This window comes from Canis lupus, chromosome 19 (genome assembly GCF_048164855.1).
Source record: "Canis lupus baileyi chromosome 19, mCanLup2.hap1, whole genome shotgun sequence".
NCBI lineage: Eukaryota > Metazoa > Chordata > Mammalia > Carnivora > Canidae > Canis > Canis lupus.
In genome coordinates, this window is record NC_132856.1 from 45674628 (window position 1) to 45692872 (window position 18245).

General features: G+C 53.6%; 1 protein-coding gene across 9 annotated transcripts in view; it reads right to left on the bottom strand.

The window, feature by feature from the left end:
- Positions 1-4645: 4645 nt before the first annotated feature.
- The window catches only part of SLC25A42 (solute carrier family 25 member 42), a 31153-nt gene continuing 17553 nt past the window's right edge, over positions 4646-18245 (bottom strand). For 8 of the 9 annotated variants that reach the window (XM_072786637.1, XM_072786638.1, XM_072786636.1 and 5 more), the window contains 7 exons: positions 16414-16528; positions 12673-12778; positions 10852-10877; positions 9640-9806; positions 9144-9260; positions 8398-8549; positions 4646-6957 (listed from right to left, as the gene is read on the bottom strand). In XM_072786637.1, the coding sequence (XP_072642738.1) occupies positions 6650-6957; positions 8398-8549; positions 9144-9260; positions 9640-9806; positions 10852-10877; positions 12673-12778; positions 16414-16494 (957 nt within the window). In that variant the 5' untranslated portion in view covers positions 16495-16528 and the 3' untranslated portion in view covers positions 4646-6649. Of the gene's footprint in view, positions 6958-8397; positions 8550-9143; positions 9261-9639; positions 9807-10851; positions 10878-12672; positions 12779-16413; positions 16529-16611; positions 16711-18245 lie in introns of those variants that run through there. The other variant, XM_072786641.1, reaches the window with a different exon arrangement.

The following is an 18245-nucleotide window of genomic DNA, read 5'->3' on the forward strand; positions in this document are numbered from 1 at the left end:
GTGACTATCATAAATAAAAATTAAAAAAAAAAAAAAAGCAAGAGCGTGACTAGCACACGCGTGAGGCACAGCAGGTACAGTGGGGTGTGGCCCCACGTGGGACGAGGCCAAGGCACGAAGAATCCATGAATGGTCACAGGCTCTCACTGCCGGGCGTTAAACCACAGATGTCTTACACACTCTTTCTGGGATACATTGCACAATTAAAAAGAAAAGTCATAAGAATGAGAGAAACTAAGTGGAACCACATCAGAGAAAAATAGGGAAGATAGGGGGTGGTCAAGATCCTGTGTTTTTAGAAGTATGACTTTTGTTAACGGACACAGCAGTGGTAATCACCACACGTCAGTGCTTCTCACAGGCGCAGACAATAGTCCATGTCTGGAGACAATCTTCTGGAGACAGTTTGGGTTGTCACAACTGAGGGGACAGAGACACCAGTGCATCTTGGGGGGGGGGGGGTGGAGGCTAAGGATGCTGCTGGGCACCCAAATGTGCCCAGGATGACCCCAGCTCAGATGCTAGTGGTGCCCAGGCTGAGAAGCCTGTTAGTACAAGAAACGGAATGTATTGGGGTGCCTGGATCAGGTCATGATCCCGGGGTCATGGGATCAAGCCCTGAGGGAGGCTCTCTGCTCAGTGGGAGGAGTCTGCTTCTCCCTCTGCCTCTGTCTCTGCCCCTCCCCTCCACCCCTGCTCCTGTTCGCTCTCTCTCAAATCAACAAATAAAATCTTAAAAAAAAAAAAAAGAAAACCCAATAACAAGTCAAACTTTTTTTTTTAAGATTTTATTTATTTATTCATGAGAGACAGAGAAAGAGGCAGAGACATAGGCAGAGGGAGAAGCAGGCTCCCTGGGGGGAGCCTGATGTGGGACTCGATCCCTGGACCTGGGATCACCCCCTGAGCCAAAGGCAGTTGCTCAACCAACCAGGCGTCCCACAAGTCAAACTTTCAACTCAAGTGAGCAAAGGAAAAAAACAGTGGGGAGAAAAGATATAACAAACCAAGATGGAACCCAAGATGCACCCACACACCTCCAGATGACTCTCGTCTGGGTCCCTGGACCTCCACCTGGTCAAGTCCCAGGCCTCATGACCTCGCTCTCCTCCTGTCACTGCCTGGTCACCACCCAGCCCCTGGATGCCCTACTGCTTCCCTGTCGGAACAGTGAAGACCTACAAGGCTGGCGGCTGGCTGTTGGTGAGGGCAGGCACTGAATTACATTCTCTCAAACGTCTATGTTGAGGTCCTAACCCCTAGGACTTCAGGATATGACTGTATTTGGATACTGGGTCTTTAAAGAGGTGATTATGTTAAAATGAGGTCATTAAGATGGGCCCTGATTCAACCGGACTGGCGTCCTTATATGAGAAAATTTTCTTTTTTCATTGTAAGAAAATTTAGACACAGATGTGCTGTGAAGATAGCCATCTGGCCAGCAGCAAGCCGAGAGGCCTGAATAGACCCTCATGACCTTGGAAGGAATCAAACCTGCTGACGTCTTGATTTTGGACCTCTGGTATTCAGAAGTTTAAGAGAATAAATCTGTTTCAAGCGAGTCCAGGGCTGTTGTTTTGGCGGCCGCAGGAAACTCCAGACAGTGAGAGGATGTGGTATAAATGCTACCGTCGGGCACCTGGTGGCTCAGTCGGCTAAGTGGCCAACCTTGGTTTCAGCACAGGTCATGGTCTCAGGATCCTGCTATGTGGCTCCACTCAGTGGGGAGTCCACTAAGAATCCTCCCTCTCCCTCTGCCCCTTCCCCCTGCACACATTATCTCTCAAATAAATGAATAAATCTCTATTTATTTATTTATTTTAAATTTTTATTTATTTATGATAGTCACACAGAGAGAGAGAGAGAGAGAGAAACAGAGACATAGGCAGAGGGAGAAGAGGGCTCCATGCACCGGGAGCCCGACGTGGGATTCGATCCTGGGTCTCCAGGACCACGCCCTGGGCCAAAGGCAGGCGCCAAACCGCTGCGCCACCCAGGGATCCCTAAATCTCTTTTTAAAAAGCATGCTACCATCTGCTTGCAGGATTATCTGGCATTCCTATTTATTTCTGGATAGATTCCCTGCAAAGATGACCCTGTCACGAGGACTCAGGACCCATGGTTTACCTGGGAGGTCACCCCAGGGAGACTCCTTGGGGCCAGAGACATGAAACAGGGAGGGAGGAGGTGTTGATGAACAGGTGACAAAGTGGGGCACCTAGGCTTGGTCCTGTTGGGGACCTCGGGGGACAGTGTGGATCTCACTTGAGTGACCCACCCACTGGGGAGGGACTGTCTACAATCATTGGCTGAGGGCTGCTCCTGGGCTGTCAGGTCATGCTCCGGTGGGGAAGCCCCCAGACCGGGCTGCAGTGGCTTCCAGCCAAAAGCAGTTGGTGGCAACCATGAATGCTGGACTTAGGGAGGGGCACTGGCTGCATCAGTTAACATAACCCTTGATCTTTACTTAGCAATTTTGTTCCTGGAAACCCAGACACACTAGTACATGAGTGCAAAGTGGCACATACGATGTTTGTTTCAGAGAGTGTCAGGAAGCTCAACCCTAACTGTCTTCAGTAAACAGCATAAAGCCACTCCTATTGCCAGAAGTTGAGAGCTTCAGGCAAAGCTGGATCCAGCAGCCCAATGTCACCATTATCCAACTCCTTTCTTCATCTCTGCTCCATTTTCGGCAGTGTCCGCTTCACCCTGGGATTGCATCCTATCTTGTGATCACAAGATAGTCCCAATAATTGTCTGCACTGATGTTCCTTCTCTCGGGGCCAGTGGGAGAGGGAGGGTGCTTCCAGAAGTTCTCCCTGGAAATGGTTAGTAAACATCTCTTCTGTCATGGGCCCAGATGGGGTCACCTGCCTACCTCTATATTTTAGGGGATGCCAAGTGGTTGGAAGGAAATGGGGAGTTGACCCCTTCCTCCCAGGCTCAGGGGCTGGGATGTGAGGTGGGAATGACCAGAAATCAGTAGGATGTGAGAGGCAAGCTCAGCAGGCTCCAGGGGCCACTACCAAGCTCTCATGACAACAGAGCACTAACAACCCCGATGGCCATCAATAAAGGATTGGTAGATGGCATCACAGGACACCACCCCAGGGAAACACCAAACTGTGGCTTAACAGTAAGACAAACTGTATGTAATAGGGACCACTGTGTACGAAATTGGGTTGAGGGGCGTCTGGGGGGCTCGGTTGGCAAAGCGGCTGCCTTCAGCTCAGGTCATGATCTCAGGGTACAGGGATCGAGCCCCGTGTCAGTGGGGAGTCTGCTTCTCCCTCTCCCTCTTGCTCCCCTTGCTTGCGCTGTTTCTCTCTCTTAAATAAATAAAATCTTAAAAAACAAAATAAAACAAAACAAAATGAAACCTGGTTCAATGAAAGCATCAGAGCGGCTTGGGGCCAGCAAGGCAGAATGTACTTGAACCACTCACCTCCCCAGTGTGCACACACAGGCACACATGCTCCCCCAGTTGCCCCTCCCCCCGGCATGTGGAGGCTCCCACTTCCCACCTCTGGTTGGGTGAGCACACCCCAGGTTGGTCCAGGAAATGGGCTGCCGCAGAAGCAAGTCTCTCTCTCTCTCTCTCTTTTTAAAGATTTTATTTATATATTCATGAGAGAGAGAGAGAGACAGAGAGAGAGAGAGAGAGAGAAAGGCAGAGACACAGGTAGAGGGAGAAGCAGGCTCCATGCAGGGAGCCCGATGTGGGACTCGATCCCGGGACCCCAGGATCACGCCCTGAGCCGAACGTGGCTCTAAACCCCTGGGCCACCTGGGCTGTCCTGAAGCAAGTCTCAATGGCCACTGTGAGACATCTGGTGGCCTCATCCTCGGGCCCCTGCAGACAGCCATGCTCGCTCCTAAAGCCTCAGCTGAGGAGTGGAGCCCCCAGCACATGACAGACAGGCAGTGCCCGGGAGAGAAACAGGACTTGAAGGCCATGTCGCTGCAGCAGGATGCAACCCGTTCTGACTGATGACGTGGGTCACCAAGTATGTACTCAAAAGGGACAAGTGTTTATGCCCAGGATGTCTCCCCAAGGACACATGAGAAACTGGGAACAGAAGACACCTTGGTGGAGGGAACTGGAAGGCTGACCTACTTCTCACCATAACCCTTTTGTACAGTTTGAGTTTTCTAGAAGACCACAGTATGTATTAATAATTCAAACAATAAATACATTAAAAATGTTTATTCAAGGGGTGCCTGGCTAGCTCAGTTGGTAGAGCACATGACTCTTTTTTTTTACCTTTTTTTTTTTTTTTTTTTTTTTTTAAGAGAGAGAGGTGGGAGGGGCAGAGAGCAAACCCCAAGCAGGTTCCATGCCCTGCACAGGGCCTGACTCGGGTTGGATCCTATGACCTTGAGATCATGACCTGAGCTGAAATCAAGAGCCAGGTGCTTAACCCACTGAGCCTCCCAGGTGCCCTGAGTGTGCAACTCTTGATCTCAGGGTCTTGGGTTTAAGCCCCACATTGGGTGTGGGGCCTACTTAAAAAAAAAAAAAAAAAAAAAAAAAAGGTTTATTTAATATGTTTAAAATCTGTCAAAATAACCTCAACCCTGACCCTGTTTTTGGTTTGCAGTGGGTGGGGCTTGGGGGTGAGAGCTGAAGAAGAGAAGGACGTGGTCAGAAAAAAAAAGTCATTTTAATTTTTATTAAATATACTCTCTTGGCACAAATCTTTAAAATATATAAACATTATATATAAACAAAGTGTCTTCATGGCATCAAAATGTAACTCCAAATCAGGGTGGACACCAGTGGGAGGGGTGTGGCCGCAGCGGGCACTAGCCCAGCTGTGTGCGGGGCTGGGGGTGGGAGGAGCCCCGAGGCCCACCCGGCTGACAGCCACCGTTGGGGGGCACACGGGGGCCGGCAGGACCTGGGGCCCTCCCCTCGGTGACCCAGCCTGTGGCTCAGAGGGGGTGCTGCCCAACCATTCATCTGGTTTCACTTGCCTGGGGTGGGCCCCCAGGTCCCCACACCGTCTCTCTGTGAGGGGTCCCTGCCTCTCCTGCCTCTTCTGGGCAAGGCAGGGAGAGGAGGTGGGAAGCCCACCCAACAGAACAGCCGTGGGACCCAGGGGATGAGACTCAGGCTGGCAGGTGGACACATGCAAGGAAGGACAGAGAGAAGGGTCTACACACCTGCAGGTCGAGGTCAAGAACACAAATGAGACAGAACACAAGGGAGAGATGAAAGTCACAACTGGAAATGTGCGTGGTGCAAACACGCCCTCCGACCGTTTCTCTCTCTCTCTCTCTCTCTCTCTCTCTCTCTCTCACACACACACACACACACACACACACACACACACACACACACACACACACACGTGGCTGCAGAGCTATCTGGTCACCCTCTGGTTACTCCACCTGGGAACCGGTTTGTGCCGGTCAGGATTTATGGTGACTAGACCCAGCACCAGCCGGATTGAAAAGCAAAACCAAAAGAAATCAAGAAACTCCAAATATCATTCGGAAACGGGTGTTTCTGCGTCCCTGTGACACCTGGCAGACCCCAGCCCCCCCACCCTCCGGGCTTCCTACTCTCAGGCCACACGCTGTTCAGGGGCTCCTACATGGGGAAGACAAAGGTTACCAGTTGCCTCCATGCATTCCGTTCACAGAAATCAGATAACCCCATGCACCCGAAACCGCCCCATGTCCTGGCCAAGTGCCCACTCAGGTGGGGAGCCAGGGACATGCCAGATGCCACAGGTCCCCCCCCAGGAGCCGCTGTGCCCAGGGTCTGAGGGTTGGGGTCTGAGGCCTCACCTCTGTTGGTGTGGCCTGGGGGACAGGGGTAGAAGCTTCCTGGCCCAGAAGGGGTGACCTGGGTCCCCAATTTTCAGCAGATGCCTCCAGATTAGGACTCAGATGCAAACCCATGGCAATTGCTCAAACCCTGCTGCCTGGAGGAGGTGCGACCCTCCTGGGAACATTACAAACCAGGTGAGCAGGTAACAGAGGGGAGAACCCCCTCCTAGGGCCCTACTTTGGCCACAGAGTCCAGGATCCAAATAATACTCTTGGGAGAAGGCTGTTCCCGAGCAGGAGGCTCTGGTGACAGAGGAATCATGTCACCTGGGAAGTAATGGCAAAGGCAGGACAGGTTGGGGGGAGGATGGGGAAGGGGACTAAAGGCTGTATGTATCACCCCAGCTGAGCTGGCTGGGCTCGGAGGCCAGGCATCTGTGTACACTCTGGGGCTCCCTCCCATCTGTGAGCACAGGGGCAGACAGAGAGTCTGGCTCTGCGCCCTGTGACATGCGGTCACTAGAATCAGGAGCATGTCCCAGGTCACAGAGCGCCGAGAGGTGGCACTGGTCACTCCCAGCTCAGGGCATTGAGGACAATGCCTCCAGAAGACAGGGCCAGCCCTGGGGAGGAGGGATGGGGAGAGCATGAGAGCCCCTGCCCACCAGTCCCAACATTGCACTTCCAGGGTTGCTGGCTTTTGGGACCGAGGCCAGGCCCCCCAGCTTGTTCTACAAGGTGCTCCGACGTGGCTCCCAGGGTGGAACCAAGCGCACCCTCGCTCCACAGGCTCAGAGACAAAAGGGGTCAGTGGTCCGCTGCACGCTGAAGCTCGGCTCCCTGTCTCGAGAGCAGCTGGCCTGCAGGATCCCTAGCTCTGCAGGTGCCGCAGCAGGATCTGCATGAGGTCAAAGGTGGTGAAGCTGATGCCCACGGCGATGGGGCCCTTGAGCCAGTTCATGCTCAGACCCTTGTAGAGGCCACGCACGGCGCCCTCCTCTCGCACGATGGCACGCAGTGTGTGCATGATGGAGGCGTGCGGGTGACCCGTGACCCCGGCTGTCTGCATGCGCCGCCGCACCACGTCCAGCGGGTACGAGGCTGACTGCCCGATGAGGCCGGCACACGCCCCAAATATCATGCGCTCAAAGGGGTAGGGCTGTGGGCGGCCGCTGTACTCTGTGGGCAAGGGACAGAGGGACCGTGTAAGGGTGTTGCCAGGGGGCACGCACCCAGCTGTCACTGCACCCCATGCCTGGCGCTCACACAGGCTCATGCTCCGTCACTGCGGTGGTGCGGGACCCCCTGGCTCCCCTGGGCCTTCCCGCCCCAGCCTCCTCACCTCCTGGCCACTCCTTTTAAATCAAATTTGAAAAGTTTTGAAAAAGGCAGAAATGTGCCATCATTTAATCAAGTCCCACCATGCAGAATGAGCTCACATCTAATCACTCTTGTTTTCCTGTCAAGCAAAGAAGGAAACCAATACAGTGTCTGCCACTCTCCACTCCACAGCCTGTTCTGTGGGCACCCTCTGCAGGGATGCAGGGGCTGGTGAGGCGAGCAGGTGCCAGGACAGGACATGAGTGGGATGGAGGAGGAGGCAGCAAACAGCGGGGTTCTTAAAAACGTGTGGTTGTAAATTTAACACTAGGAATTCAAACCAGTGAGACAGCGCGGTTTGCCCAGCACACTGGGCAGACTTGAAGGACTCCGCCAGCACCCAAGTTGGGTAAGGACGCGGGGACAGGGCTGGGGGGCAAGCAGAGCTGCTGGAAAGAGCAGCGGCCAGAGCAAATCCCAAAACCAGGGGCTCACACTCAACACGCTGTGCGGTGCTCGGGGGTGTCTCCTGATCACTAAAAACTTGGAAGCACCCAACGGCCCCCAGCAGGGCAGGCCCACCTCACTGCTGAAAGGATGATGGGACAGAGGCTCGGATATGGCAGGGTGGACTCAGGGGCGCCTGGGGCTCAGAGGCGCTAATCGAAAGTGCAGGAGGTAGCTCCACCGTGGCTATTGCTTCTAACCAGGAAACAGGACCACGTATTGTTCCTGGTATGTGTACACGTACACACACGTACACACACACACACACACACACATATGTAGAAATATTTCCAACTGCCTGGGGGACGCAGTTCTTATAAGGAACCCTCAGGAGGGAGGGGACTGAGGGCGGGGAACAAGGGAACCTCAGTTTCACCTGGTACATTTGCTTTCTTTCACAAATATCGTCTTGGAACACTGTTGACACCTGTCCGGCCCAGGGTAGCAGGTTCAGGCATGATATACTGGCCTCTGCACTTTTCGGAACTTTTGGAATTTCTCAAAATTACAACACCAGAAGGCACTTCCCCTTACATCTAGGTTGTACCCGATGCTTTGGGCCCCAGCGGCGGCCACTGCTCTTGGTGGCACTTCACAAAACTGGTCTGACAACTTGGCAGGAAAGTCTGGGAGCCTAGCTGCCTCCATGGTGGCCTGGGCCTGTCTTGTTCTGATTCGGACCTCGGCCGGGAGCCCGTCCCTCCCAGGGCAGGGGCCTCAGTGTCCAGCCTCTGAGTCTGTGTGAGCCCAGGGAGGTGCAGCATGTGCTCCCCCTCACCCCCGGCTTCTTACCTCTGTGCAGGCTCTTGAGCGTCTCATAGGTGAAGAAGCTGAGCCCCGCGTAGGGAATGACCCCCAGCACGGTAGGCGTGAACCCGTGGTAGAGGGTCTTCAGGCCCTCTTCTCGGGAGATGCGGATGAAAACGTGAAAGATGTTGCTGTACCTGCAGGACAGAGGGACAGAGTGGGTGGGTTATGGGCATGAAGAGGGGCTGCTGGCCTCGACTAATGTCAGCAACCCCGGAGTGGGGTGGGCCAGGATCTGGATGCCATGCTTGCTTTCTTTAAGGAACACAACCACCTTGCAATGCTTTGGTGCTGGAGGGGGAAATGCATGCTTCAGGCCATATCCCACCTTCACTGCCCTAATCACTGCTAGGAGTAGCCCTTGTCTTGTAACTTATCTGTGCTAATTCAAAATGAGGACTTTTGGGGGCCACCTGGGGGCTGCAGTCAGTTAAGCATCTGACTCTTGTTTCAGCTCTGGTCAAGATCTCAGGGTCGTGGGATCCAGCCCCACATTGGGCTCCATGCTTGGCACAGAGTCTGCTTGAGATTCTCTCTCCCTCTCTCTCTGTACTCCCCTGCCCCCACTCTCTCTCTCCCTCTCTCTCTTTCAAAATAGATGAATAAATCTTTAAAGAAAAAAATGAAGACTTTTGGTTTGCTGTAAGTAGAGGCTGACCCCTAGGGTAAGAGAAACCATTGCTGCCTTTCTGGAGCAGCTGCAGAACGGCATGCCCGGCCTGGGAACTCACATTTCCTTTGGGGTCACGGCCATCCTTGCTCTGACTAGGTCCAGGGGGTAGGTCAGAGAAGCAGCTGTCGTCCCAGCCAGTGCGCCTGCAAGGAGGCGGGGCCAGGGGGGCAGGGCTCTGAAAGAGAAGGAGGAGAGAAAGTGAGACCCCCCCAAGCTGGAGGTGCCCACAGGTCTCGGCCAGCAGGGAGAACCCAGGAACAGGCAGGGACTGGCTTCCCCGGGGCCAAGCAACTGAGTCTCTTGGGTGGAGGTCATTCTGAGGTTCCCACGGTTGCCCTTCCTTCCCATCTGCTTGTGTGGACTCATGAAGTGTTCCTTCCCTTCAGACACGGGGGCACAGTTGGGATCACAGGCCTTGCTGAGACTCGGGATCTCAGGGAAGACAGGGCAAACGACAGGGCTGCTGCCATGGTGGTCGTGCGGAAGGCAGGAGGGCAGGACGATGGGACAGAGCCGAGAGGGTTTTGGGGGGCAGTTGGGGGGCGGGTACTCACTCCCCGCGGAAGCCATAGTAGCGGCCCAGGATGCGCTTGTACTCCTCATGGGCGCTGAACTGGATGGCGGCGTAGGGCACCACGCGCACCATAGTGGCCGAGTTCCCGCGCCACAGGCTGAAGAAGCCCTCGTTGAGGTAGGTGAAGTAGAGGAGCCGGAAGGCCTCCTGCGGGAGACGGGCATGGTTAGCAGCCTTGCCTGCCCTGCTCCAAACCCCCCCAGCTCAACACCTCTTTTGTCCAGCACTGTGACTGGGGGCTGCGTTATCCACCCCACCCTGCCTTATCCCCCCACATTCTCTGGGTCCTGCATAGGGACCCCTCTGTCTCTACTCCCCTGACCTTAGGAGTAGGAATAGTAAAGCGAGCCAGGGCAAACCAGGTTTGCAGGTGAGAGCCCCACACAGATGTTTGGTTTGTCTGGTAGTCTAGATTTCAATTATATTCTTTCTCTTTTCCCAAGAAGGTAATGCCTGCTCTCCATTTAAAAATGAATCAGATATGGGGTACCTGGGTGGCTCGGTTGGTTTAGCGTCTGCCTTGGGCTCAGGTCATGATCTCAGGGTCCTGGGATGGAGTCCCACGTCAGGCTCCCTGCTCAGTAGGGAGTCTGCTTCTCCCTCTCCCTCTGCCCTCCCCATCCCCTTGTGCATTTTCTCTCTCTCAAATAAATTAATAAAATATTTTAGGGATCCCTGGGTGGCGCAGCGGTTTGGCGCCTGCCTTTGGCCCAGGGCGCGATCCTGGAGACCCAGGGTCGAGTCCCACATCGGGCTCCCGGTGCATGGAGCCTGCTTCTCCCTCTGCCTGTGTCTCTGCCTCTCTCTCTCTGTATGACTATCATAAATAAATAAATAAAATATTTAAAAAAATTTTTAAAAAAATGAATCAAATGTGAAATCATAGATTTAGAACTTTAAGTCCTCTTCCCACTGCCCCAAGCATGAGGATCTCCTGTTAGCTGCCAGAGTGGGCTACATCCAGGCAGAGCTTGGGGTGCCAGGACAGGCAGCCCCTGCCCGAAGGCCTGGTGGGGGAGGCCCCGGTCACCGGGCAGCCTGGAAACTGGCTTGTGGGAGAACCAAAGGGAAAAAACACTCTGAAAAGCATCTCCCTCCACCCCTGGGCCATGTGCCATGGCCACCTCCCGCCAGCCCAGCAGGGCAGATGGTGAAGGCCCCAGAGCCAGGAGTTGGTAACCTAGTGACTCACCTTGGCAGAAAATCTTTTTGAAGACACTGGAAAAAAAAAAAAAAAAACACAACAGAGACCATTAGGAATAAAGGACGACCTCAGCCTGTGGGACCCCCAATATGGGGGTCAGGTCTGAGCACTGGGAGTGAGAACAGCCAGTGAGGACGCTCTCCCACCAGGGGCTGATGTGCTGGTCATCCCAGGCAGGGTGGCCCTCCTCCAGGGAACCTCCTCACCTGCTGCGTTTGCCCCCACCCCGGGCCCCGGCCCTACCTGTGTGTCAGCTTATCCCCAGGAAGGGGAGCTGAGCTGCCACCTTGTTCCCCAGGAAAGCAAGGATCTCTGCAGAGGCCTGGGGAACTCAGCACCCTTTAACCCAACTGGACTCCAATTCAACCAAACTCCTTCGTGGGGAGCCTCCTAGCCACTAGTTGTGCAGAGCAACCAAGGAGCCTGGCCCTCCCAGAACAAGGCCTGGGCATGTTCTATGCCTAGAGGTGCCGGTGTGGCACCCCTGAGCACCCTCTCCCACCCCTGGAGGCTGCCACCTTGCTCCCCGATGTGACAGTGCACTCTGCTGATGAGGGCCTGAGCCACTGTGGTCACGAGGGGTGGTGGTCTTATAACCTCCCTCTCCTCATGTCTCCAGTGTCTGCTGTGTTGCCAGGACACCCCCGCACTTCTATCCGTGCGGCTGTGTGTACACACCTATACCGTCAGAACTAAACCCAGCTCCCTGCAGGGCACTACACTGCATTCACTCCAGGTAACAACGCTACCGACGCACAGGGAGGTGCATGCTCAGCTGCACACCCTTTCCCATGCCAGCTCACTTCTTCGGGATGTTGATATTAATGTCCTGTTTTATGGATGAGGAAACTGAGGCATAGAGAGGCTAAGAGACCAGCTCATGCAAGCGGGGACAGCCTGGCTTGAATCTGCAGCCCCTTCCTCCAAAACAGTTGAGGGGCAGGGGTCCCAGCCTGTGATTGTGCTATTTCAGGCACTGGTCACTGTCTCTGGGACAGAAAGGCCTCATCTTCAGGGGACTGACTCTGTGGCTGCTTAACCCAAGGATGGAGGGTAATGGTCTTTTTTTTTTTTTTTTTGGTAATGGTCTTTTGAATCAGGCCTCCCCAAAAGATATGTCCATGTCCTCAAGTCCTGACAAGTGAATGTGACTTTATTTGGAAAAACAGTCTTTCAGACGTAATTAAATTAAGGTCATCCTGGGGTGGAGTGAGCTCTAAATCCAATAACAAGTGTCCTTGTAAAAGGAGAGGACACAGATGCAGAGGGGAAAGCAGAGTCTGGGGTGTTGTGACCACAAGGCAAGGATGCTTGGAGCCCGGGGAGATGGGCGAGGCAAGGAGGGCTCCTCCCCTGGAGTCTGCAAAAGGGACCAACCTGGATGGTACCTTGATTTCAGACTTCTAGCCTCTGGAATGTAAGCTCCTTGGTTTGTGCTTCTTTGTGATGGTTGCTCTAGGAGGCTAACAGTTTTTAAGTGGATTTTAAAGAGGCATTTTTAGGGGTATCTGGGGGGCTCAGTTGGTTAAGCGTCTGCCTGTGGATCAGGCTATGATTCCAGAGTCGGGATCAAGTCCCACATTGAGCTCCCTGCTCAGTACGGAGTCTTCTTCTCCCTCTCCCTCTGTTCCTCCCCACGTTTGTGCTCTCTCTCTCTCTTGCTCACTCTCTCTCTCAAATAAATAAAATCTTAAAAAAAAAAGAGACATGTTTAAAGCCAATCTGCAGTGCAGTTCGTGGGGCTGTGGAGGAGGGTGACTGTCTGGATGCATCTCTATCATACAGGACAGACGGACAGAATGCATTTACCTTGGAAGATGATTTTGGTTCGGTCCAGAGGAGCTACCGCTGTTTTGGCAAGAGCACCAGCCAGGGCCCCAGACAGGAGGGAGCTGAGAACTTGCCTGTGATCACTCTGCAAGAAAACACATGAATACATTCTGCCGTAAGAGAGAGGTCAGCTCTGCTAGGGACCTCACCCAGAAGCAGCATCTCCCTTCTGTCCCTGGTCGAAGGCTGTAAAAGGCACAGCTGTCCAAGTGTCATAGCCTTGGTGGGTCTTGGGCACAGTGGGACACAGGGCAGGCTTTCATGAGTCCACCAGCCACACAGCCTGGGCAGGACATGGTGAAAACCTTCCGGGTGACAGAGAACATCCACATGAGAGGTGACCCACTGGCTGGGCTGTCCCATGAGTTTCCAACTTCTCAGAGACAGCCTACAATAAATAGGACTGATCCCAAACAGAAGAGTCACATACCCCACCCCAGCCTGGCCAAGTGCAGATTCTGGCTGCAGCCACCACCTGTGTGTGCTGGACCCCTACACTGCAGTGGTCAGAACAAAGGCACCAGGGCCCTTGTGGTCTGGGGATCAGATAGTGGTGTTGGGCAAGCAGACCCTTACTATGTCAGTGTGACCCCTTTCCACAACTTCCCATCAGGATAGCAGTAGCCAACATCTGTGGTTCTTTATCCAGCCAAGACAAGGGTGACAGTGGCAGCCTGCAGCAGGAGGCCAGTCTCAGAGCCAGCACTTTCCCCAGTCTTCTCAAGGCTCCCCGTGAGGAGTCACAAGAAGTCACCTGCTCATCAGTTTGGAGTCTCCATTCCCCCAGCTGACTCAGCCACGGAACTCTCGCCAAGCAGTCACGGGGAGCACTGGGGACTGGAGGCACTCCCATCTTTCCTGGCTCCGCAGTGAGGAAGGATGGTGAAGGGCAGGTCACTCAGTGATCCCAGGAATCCCTGGAGTCCTATAGGAACCAGGTGCCCTAAGGGGCCTTAGGACACACATGTGTGGGGGTGGGCATCATACAATGCCCCACTCTGCCGGGGACTGCAAGTCCACAGGGAGAGCCAGACATGAACTAAAGCTTTAGACAAATGTGGAGGGGCGCCTGGGTGGCTCAATTGGTTAAGCATCCAACTCTTAATTTCAGCTCAGGTCATAATCTTGGGGTGCTGATATCGAGCCCTGTGTCAGGCTCCAAGTTCAGGGCAGTCTGCTTGTCCCTCTTCCTCTGATCCTCCTCTTGCTCGAGCTCTCTATCTTTCAAATAAATAAAAATATGTAGAGTCACCAATCCAGGGTGGCTGTAAGGAGGGGGCTTAGGGTCCTGGGAGAGTGTGGTTAGGGGGTGAGTGGCTGAGGTTGAAGGATGAGGTGCAGCTAACCAGGATATGTGTGTGTGTGTGTGTGTGAGAGAGAGAGAGAGAGAGAGAGAGAGAGAGAGAGATCGTATTAGAGGGGGAGGAATGAAAGACTCAGGGGCCCTGGTGAGAAGCAGGGGGTCCCAGGGGACCACAAGAAAGGCAGAGTGGTTGACACAGGGAAAGGGAAGGGGCACAGGGAGGGGAGAAGAGATGAAAGGAGGGTGGGGGCTGGGCTCCATGGAGCCTGGGGGCCCAGTGAGCAGGCTGGTGTTTACCCAAAGAGACATAGAGATGCACAGAAGGTAGGCATGCCATTTTAACTGTAACCAGAGAAGAGGCAGTGCCTGCAGAAGCTCAGGGTGGAGAGCTGGGGGCGAGGACCAGGGGAGGGGTAAGGGGCATTCAGGAGTACAATTGGCAGCCTGGGTCTGAGTGGGCATGGTGGGGTCCAGGGCCACCCCAGGTTTGCTCAGGTCAGCAGGTAGATGAGGGGTGCAGGGCTGGATTCTGAGTCTGTCCGCACAACCTGGCCTGAATCTGGGCTCTGTCCTGATTGCCTGCAATGACCAATGGCCTCTCTGATCCCACTTTCCTCGCCTCTGATACACTGACTTGCTGTCTCCCAGCTGGGTCTGGGTGCTCCCCAGGGCCATGATGTCCTGCGATCAGGCCCTGTCCCTGGAGGGCCTTGGCTCCTTTCCCTTAACAGTCCCAGTACCTCCTCCAGTAGCCCAACCCTCCCCTCCCTGGAGAAACAATTTCCCACGGCAGTATTTTCCCTTCTATGTTTTGGAGGTGGAGATTCACCGTGGGGTTCCATCTTCTCCTTGCTTCACAGAAGCCTGTCACTGGGGGACCCCCTGCTTTTTCTGGATCATATAGCAAGGCTCTGGAGGTCTGGCTCCATGCTCTCTGTGAGGTGTGGACGTAAGACGCCAGAAGGTTCAGTGGTGTTTCTGGCACCAGCTCCGAGGCCCAACTGGCTTCCAATCTCCCCTGCGAATCCATGTGATGAGTGTTCACCTAGTGGGCCACTGTGAGCAGAGGGAGGTACTTCATGGACAGTCCATGTGCCCTGCTGGTACCAGAGGCAGAGCCGATGTGTCCCTTCCACGGCCTTTACTAGGCAGCTTCTGGGGTAGCTTATGATCACAAAGTTATGTTAGCACGTCCGGCACTTGCATCCCTAAACCCTAACTCAGGATGTGGCGCTCAAGGGATGTTCCGCGAGCCCAGCTCCTGTGCTCGGTGATGAGGCTGCCACTGCCTTTGGCCAAAGCTCCCAGTGACTCTTAAGTGACCAGGGCCAGTTGCTCTTTGAAGAGCTCAGCTCAGGCGTCATGGAACTGCCAGTTTCCATACCTGTCATATGGGGAGAGGCTGCAAATGAAGAACGAGCCAGACAGCCCAGTAGAGAGAAAGCAGGCCATCCAGAGACAGGAGCCACATGGGCTGTGAACCCCACAAGAAGATGCTCTCAGTTCCTTTAACAAAGAAAGGGGACTTGACAAAGTAAGTTCCCCACATGAGGCTGGCCATGTGAGCCAAGACTTATGGTGGTGTTGGCCAGCACGGAGGAAAACTAGCACTGTGTGCGTCCCAGAGCACGACAGTTGCCAGACCTTTTGCTGGGCACCTCCACCTGGTGGGGTTCAGTCAGCCAGCCACATCACCCTCCTGCCCTGCTGGCAAGTTCACTATGCCCTGAGGGATAGATTTGTCCGCCCTGGGGTTTGGCCTTGCTCCCCTGCATACTGACCCTACAAATCGGTCCTTCTACCCACCTGGGGCTTCCCAGGGTAACCTACAATTTGAGGAAAGGTTGATGCCGCTTCAGCCTTTGACCCTGTGGACTTTGAGAATGGCCTATGGGCACTAGAACTGGGTTTCTGTGTGGGGCTGGGTCAGTCTGTGATCCAGGTTCAGCCAGAAGAACTCTACTGGCTTCTTTGGTGAGTAAGGACAGGGTTGATCCCATTTCTTTAAAAGGGACTATACCTTTTTGTCAAGCGAAGGGTGGAATCAGAGATGAACTTCAGAGAAGAAATTGGAAGCTGACAGCACACCCTGCATGCGAGCACCCTCCCCCACAGCTGGCCTTGCCTGTGACTAATTCTCTCGTGCTCACAAATCCCAGCAAGGAAAGGAGTTCAAGGACACCTTTTGACATCCTAGCCAAATCTGGGTGAGGTTCTGGCTTCTTACCAAGTGGCTGGGCAGGGTGGATCCATGTCACAAACGGGACGTTAAATGGAATAGAACGTGCCCCCACCCCAACCTCTGCCCACGGTGCGTGCGTGTGTGTGTGTGGTGTGGGGTGGTGATTTGCCATGGGGTAGAGCAACACAGAACAGGGAACCTCAGGAAAATGCCCATTGCGAGGCAGGGTACTTGCCTTGGAATTGACGGGTGAGGGCAGGATGGCCTCGGCATCCTCACGCACGCGCGCCGTACTCTCCTTCACACCATTACCCATACCAGGCCAGCTCTGGGCGGCAGGAGACTTGGTCCTAGGAGGGGGAGGCACGGTGAGACCTGGTGAGAGGAGGGCCTCCCCCACCCGCCTCCGGCCTGTGACTCATCCGTGAGTCACCTGAAGCCAGAACTGCCCTAGCAGGGTGCTCTTCCCAGCCTGGCTTCTGTCTCCCTGCAGGGAAAGGACGTGGGCACCTGCATCCGAATGCCAGTCCCCAGCACAGATCGCTTAATCATTGACAAAAGCCCTTCTCATTGGCTCTTTGATTTGATCATCACAAACAGGACTCTGAGTTGTCTTTTTTTTTTTTTTTTTTAAAAACCTAGTATCACCCTGGCAGACGGGCTCAGAGAAGTTAAGCCACCCCTGCAAGGTCACATAGTAGGAGGCAGAGGTCTGGTCAGCTGTGGGCTGTGGAGGCCTGAGGCCCCCACCTGCCTGGACCCATGCACCCAATGGGCTTTTGTCAGCTTGGACTTGAGATCAATCTACAGAAACAGAAAATTAACCTTTTCCCTACTGCAAGTTTGTCTGACCTTTCTGGCCAAGCTTACAGTAAAGGGCCCTAATACTTGAGGATTAAGTATTCCTTAGGATTGAGGATTGAATCCCCGAGGATTCCTCCCTGAAAACCTACATTTAACCTCTAGGTAGAAGTACATGCAAAGCTCAGTAAACCTCAGCAAACCACAGTGAGGGAAATAGAAAAAGGGATGAAGGACTAGTGTCACCAAGATGCCAACTGTGCACTGGTGCTGCTGGGGGGGTCGCAGTTCCTGTGCTTTAAAATTATCCAATAAATCAATGTACTTTCCCATGAGTAGGCTGTGAAGTCCCTCCCACCCTCCAGGTCCTCCCAGATACCTCATTCTGCCGGGACAGAATGTCCTAGAAGGCACAAACAAGATTCCCCTCCACTTGTCTTCTGTTGCTGTTTCCTACCTAAATTGTGCCCTGGCTCCAAGAAGAATGACTGCTTCTAAGATGGGGCAGGAAACATAAACAAGCCGAGAGCACCCTGAGGTGCCAATCAAACCAATGGGAGTGTGACAATGGGAGAGGGAGGTAAATCAAAGAGCTCCCAGGGGCCAAAGCTGGAACACTCTGAGCAACAAGTATGAGATTATAACCCAAGGTATAACATAACTATCCACAAGTCCACAGTTAGAAATAAAATGATTAGAGGACACCTGGTGGCTCAGCAGTTGAGCGGCTGCCTGCAGCTCAGGGTGTGATCCTGGGATTGGGATCGAGTACCGCATCAGGCTCCCTGCATGGAGCCTGCTTCTCCCTCTACCTGTGTCTCTCTCTCTCTCCCTCTATGTCTCCCATGAATTAAAAAAAGAAAGAAAGAATGAAAGAAAGAAAATGATTAGGAACACCTGGCTGGCTCAGTTGGTGGCAAGTGTGACTCTTGATCTCAGGGTTGCAGGTTTGATCCCCATGCTGGGTGTGGAGATTACTTAAAAATAAAGTCTTAAAAAAATGAAGAAATGATTTGAATACATAAATAAATGGGAAGAGACAATCTCCCAGAAGAATTCCAGATACTTTATGTAGCTGCTTTGCTTTTGAGGAAGGAGTATGTGTGATTCCCTTCCCTTGGGTGTGGGTTGCACATGGTGACTTCCTTCCAAGTAGTCCAGCACAGAAAAGGGAAAGGTAACTTCACAGTGGAGACACTTGACAGATGCCACCTCAGCCAGATGATCAAGGTCAATATCACATGAAGAATCATTCTGATGGCATGT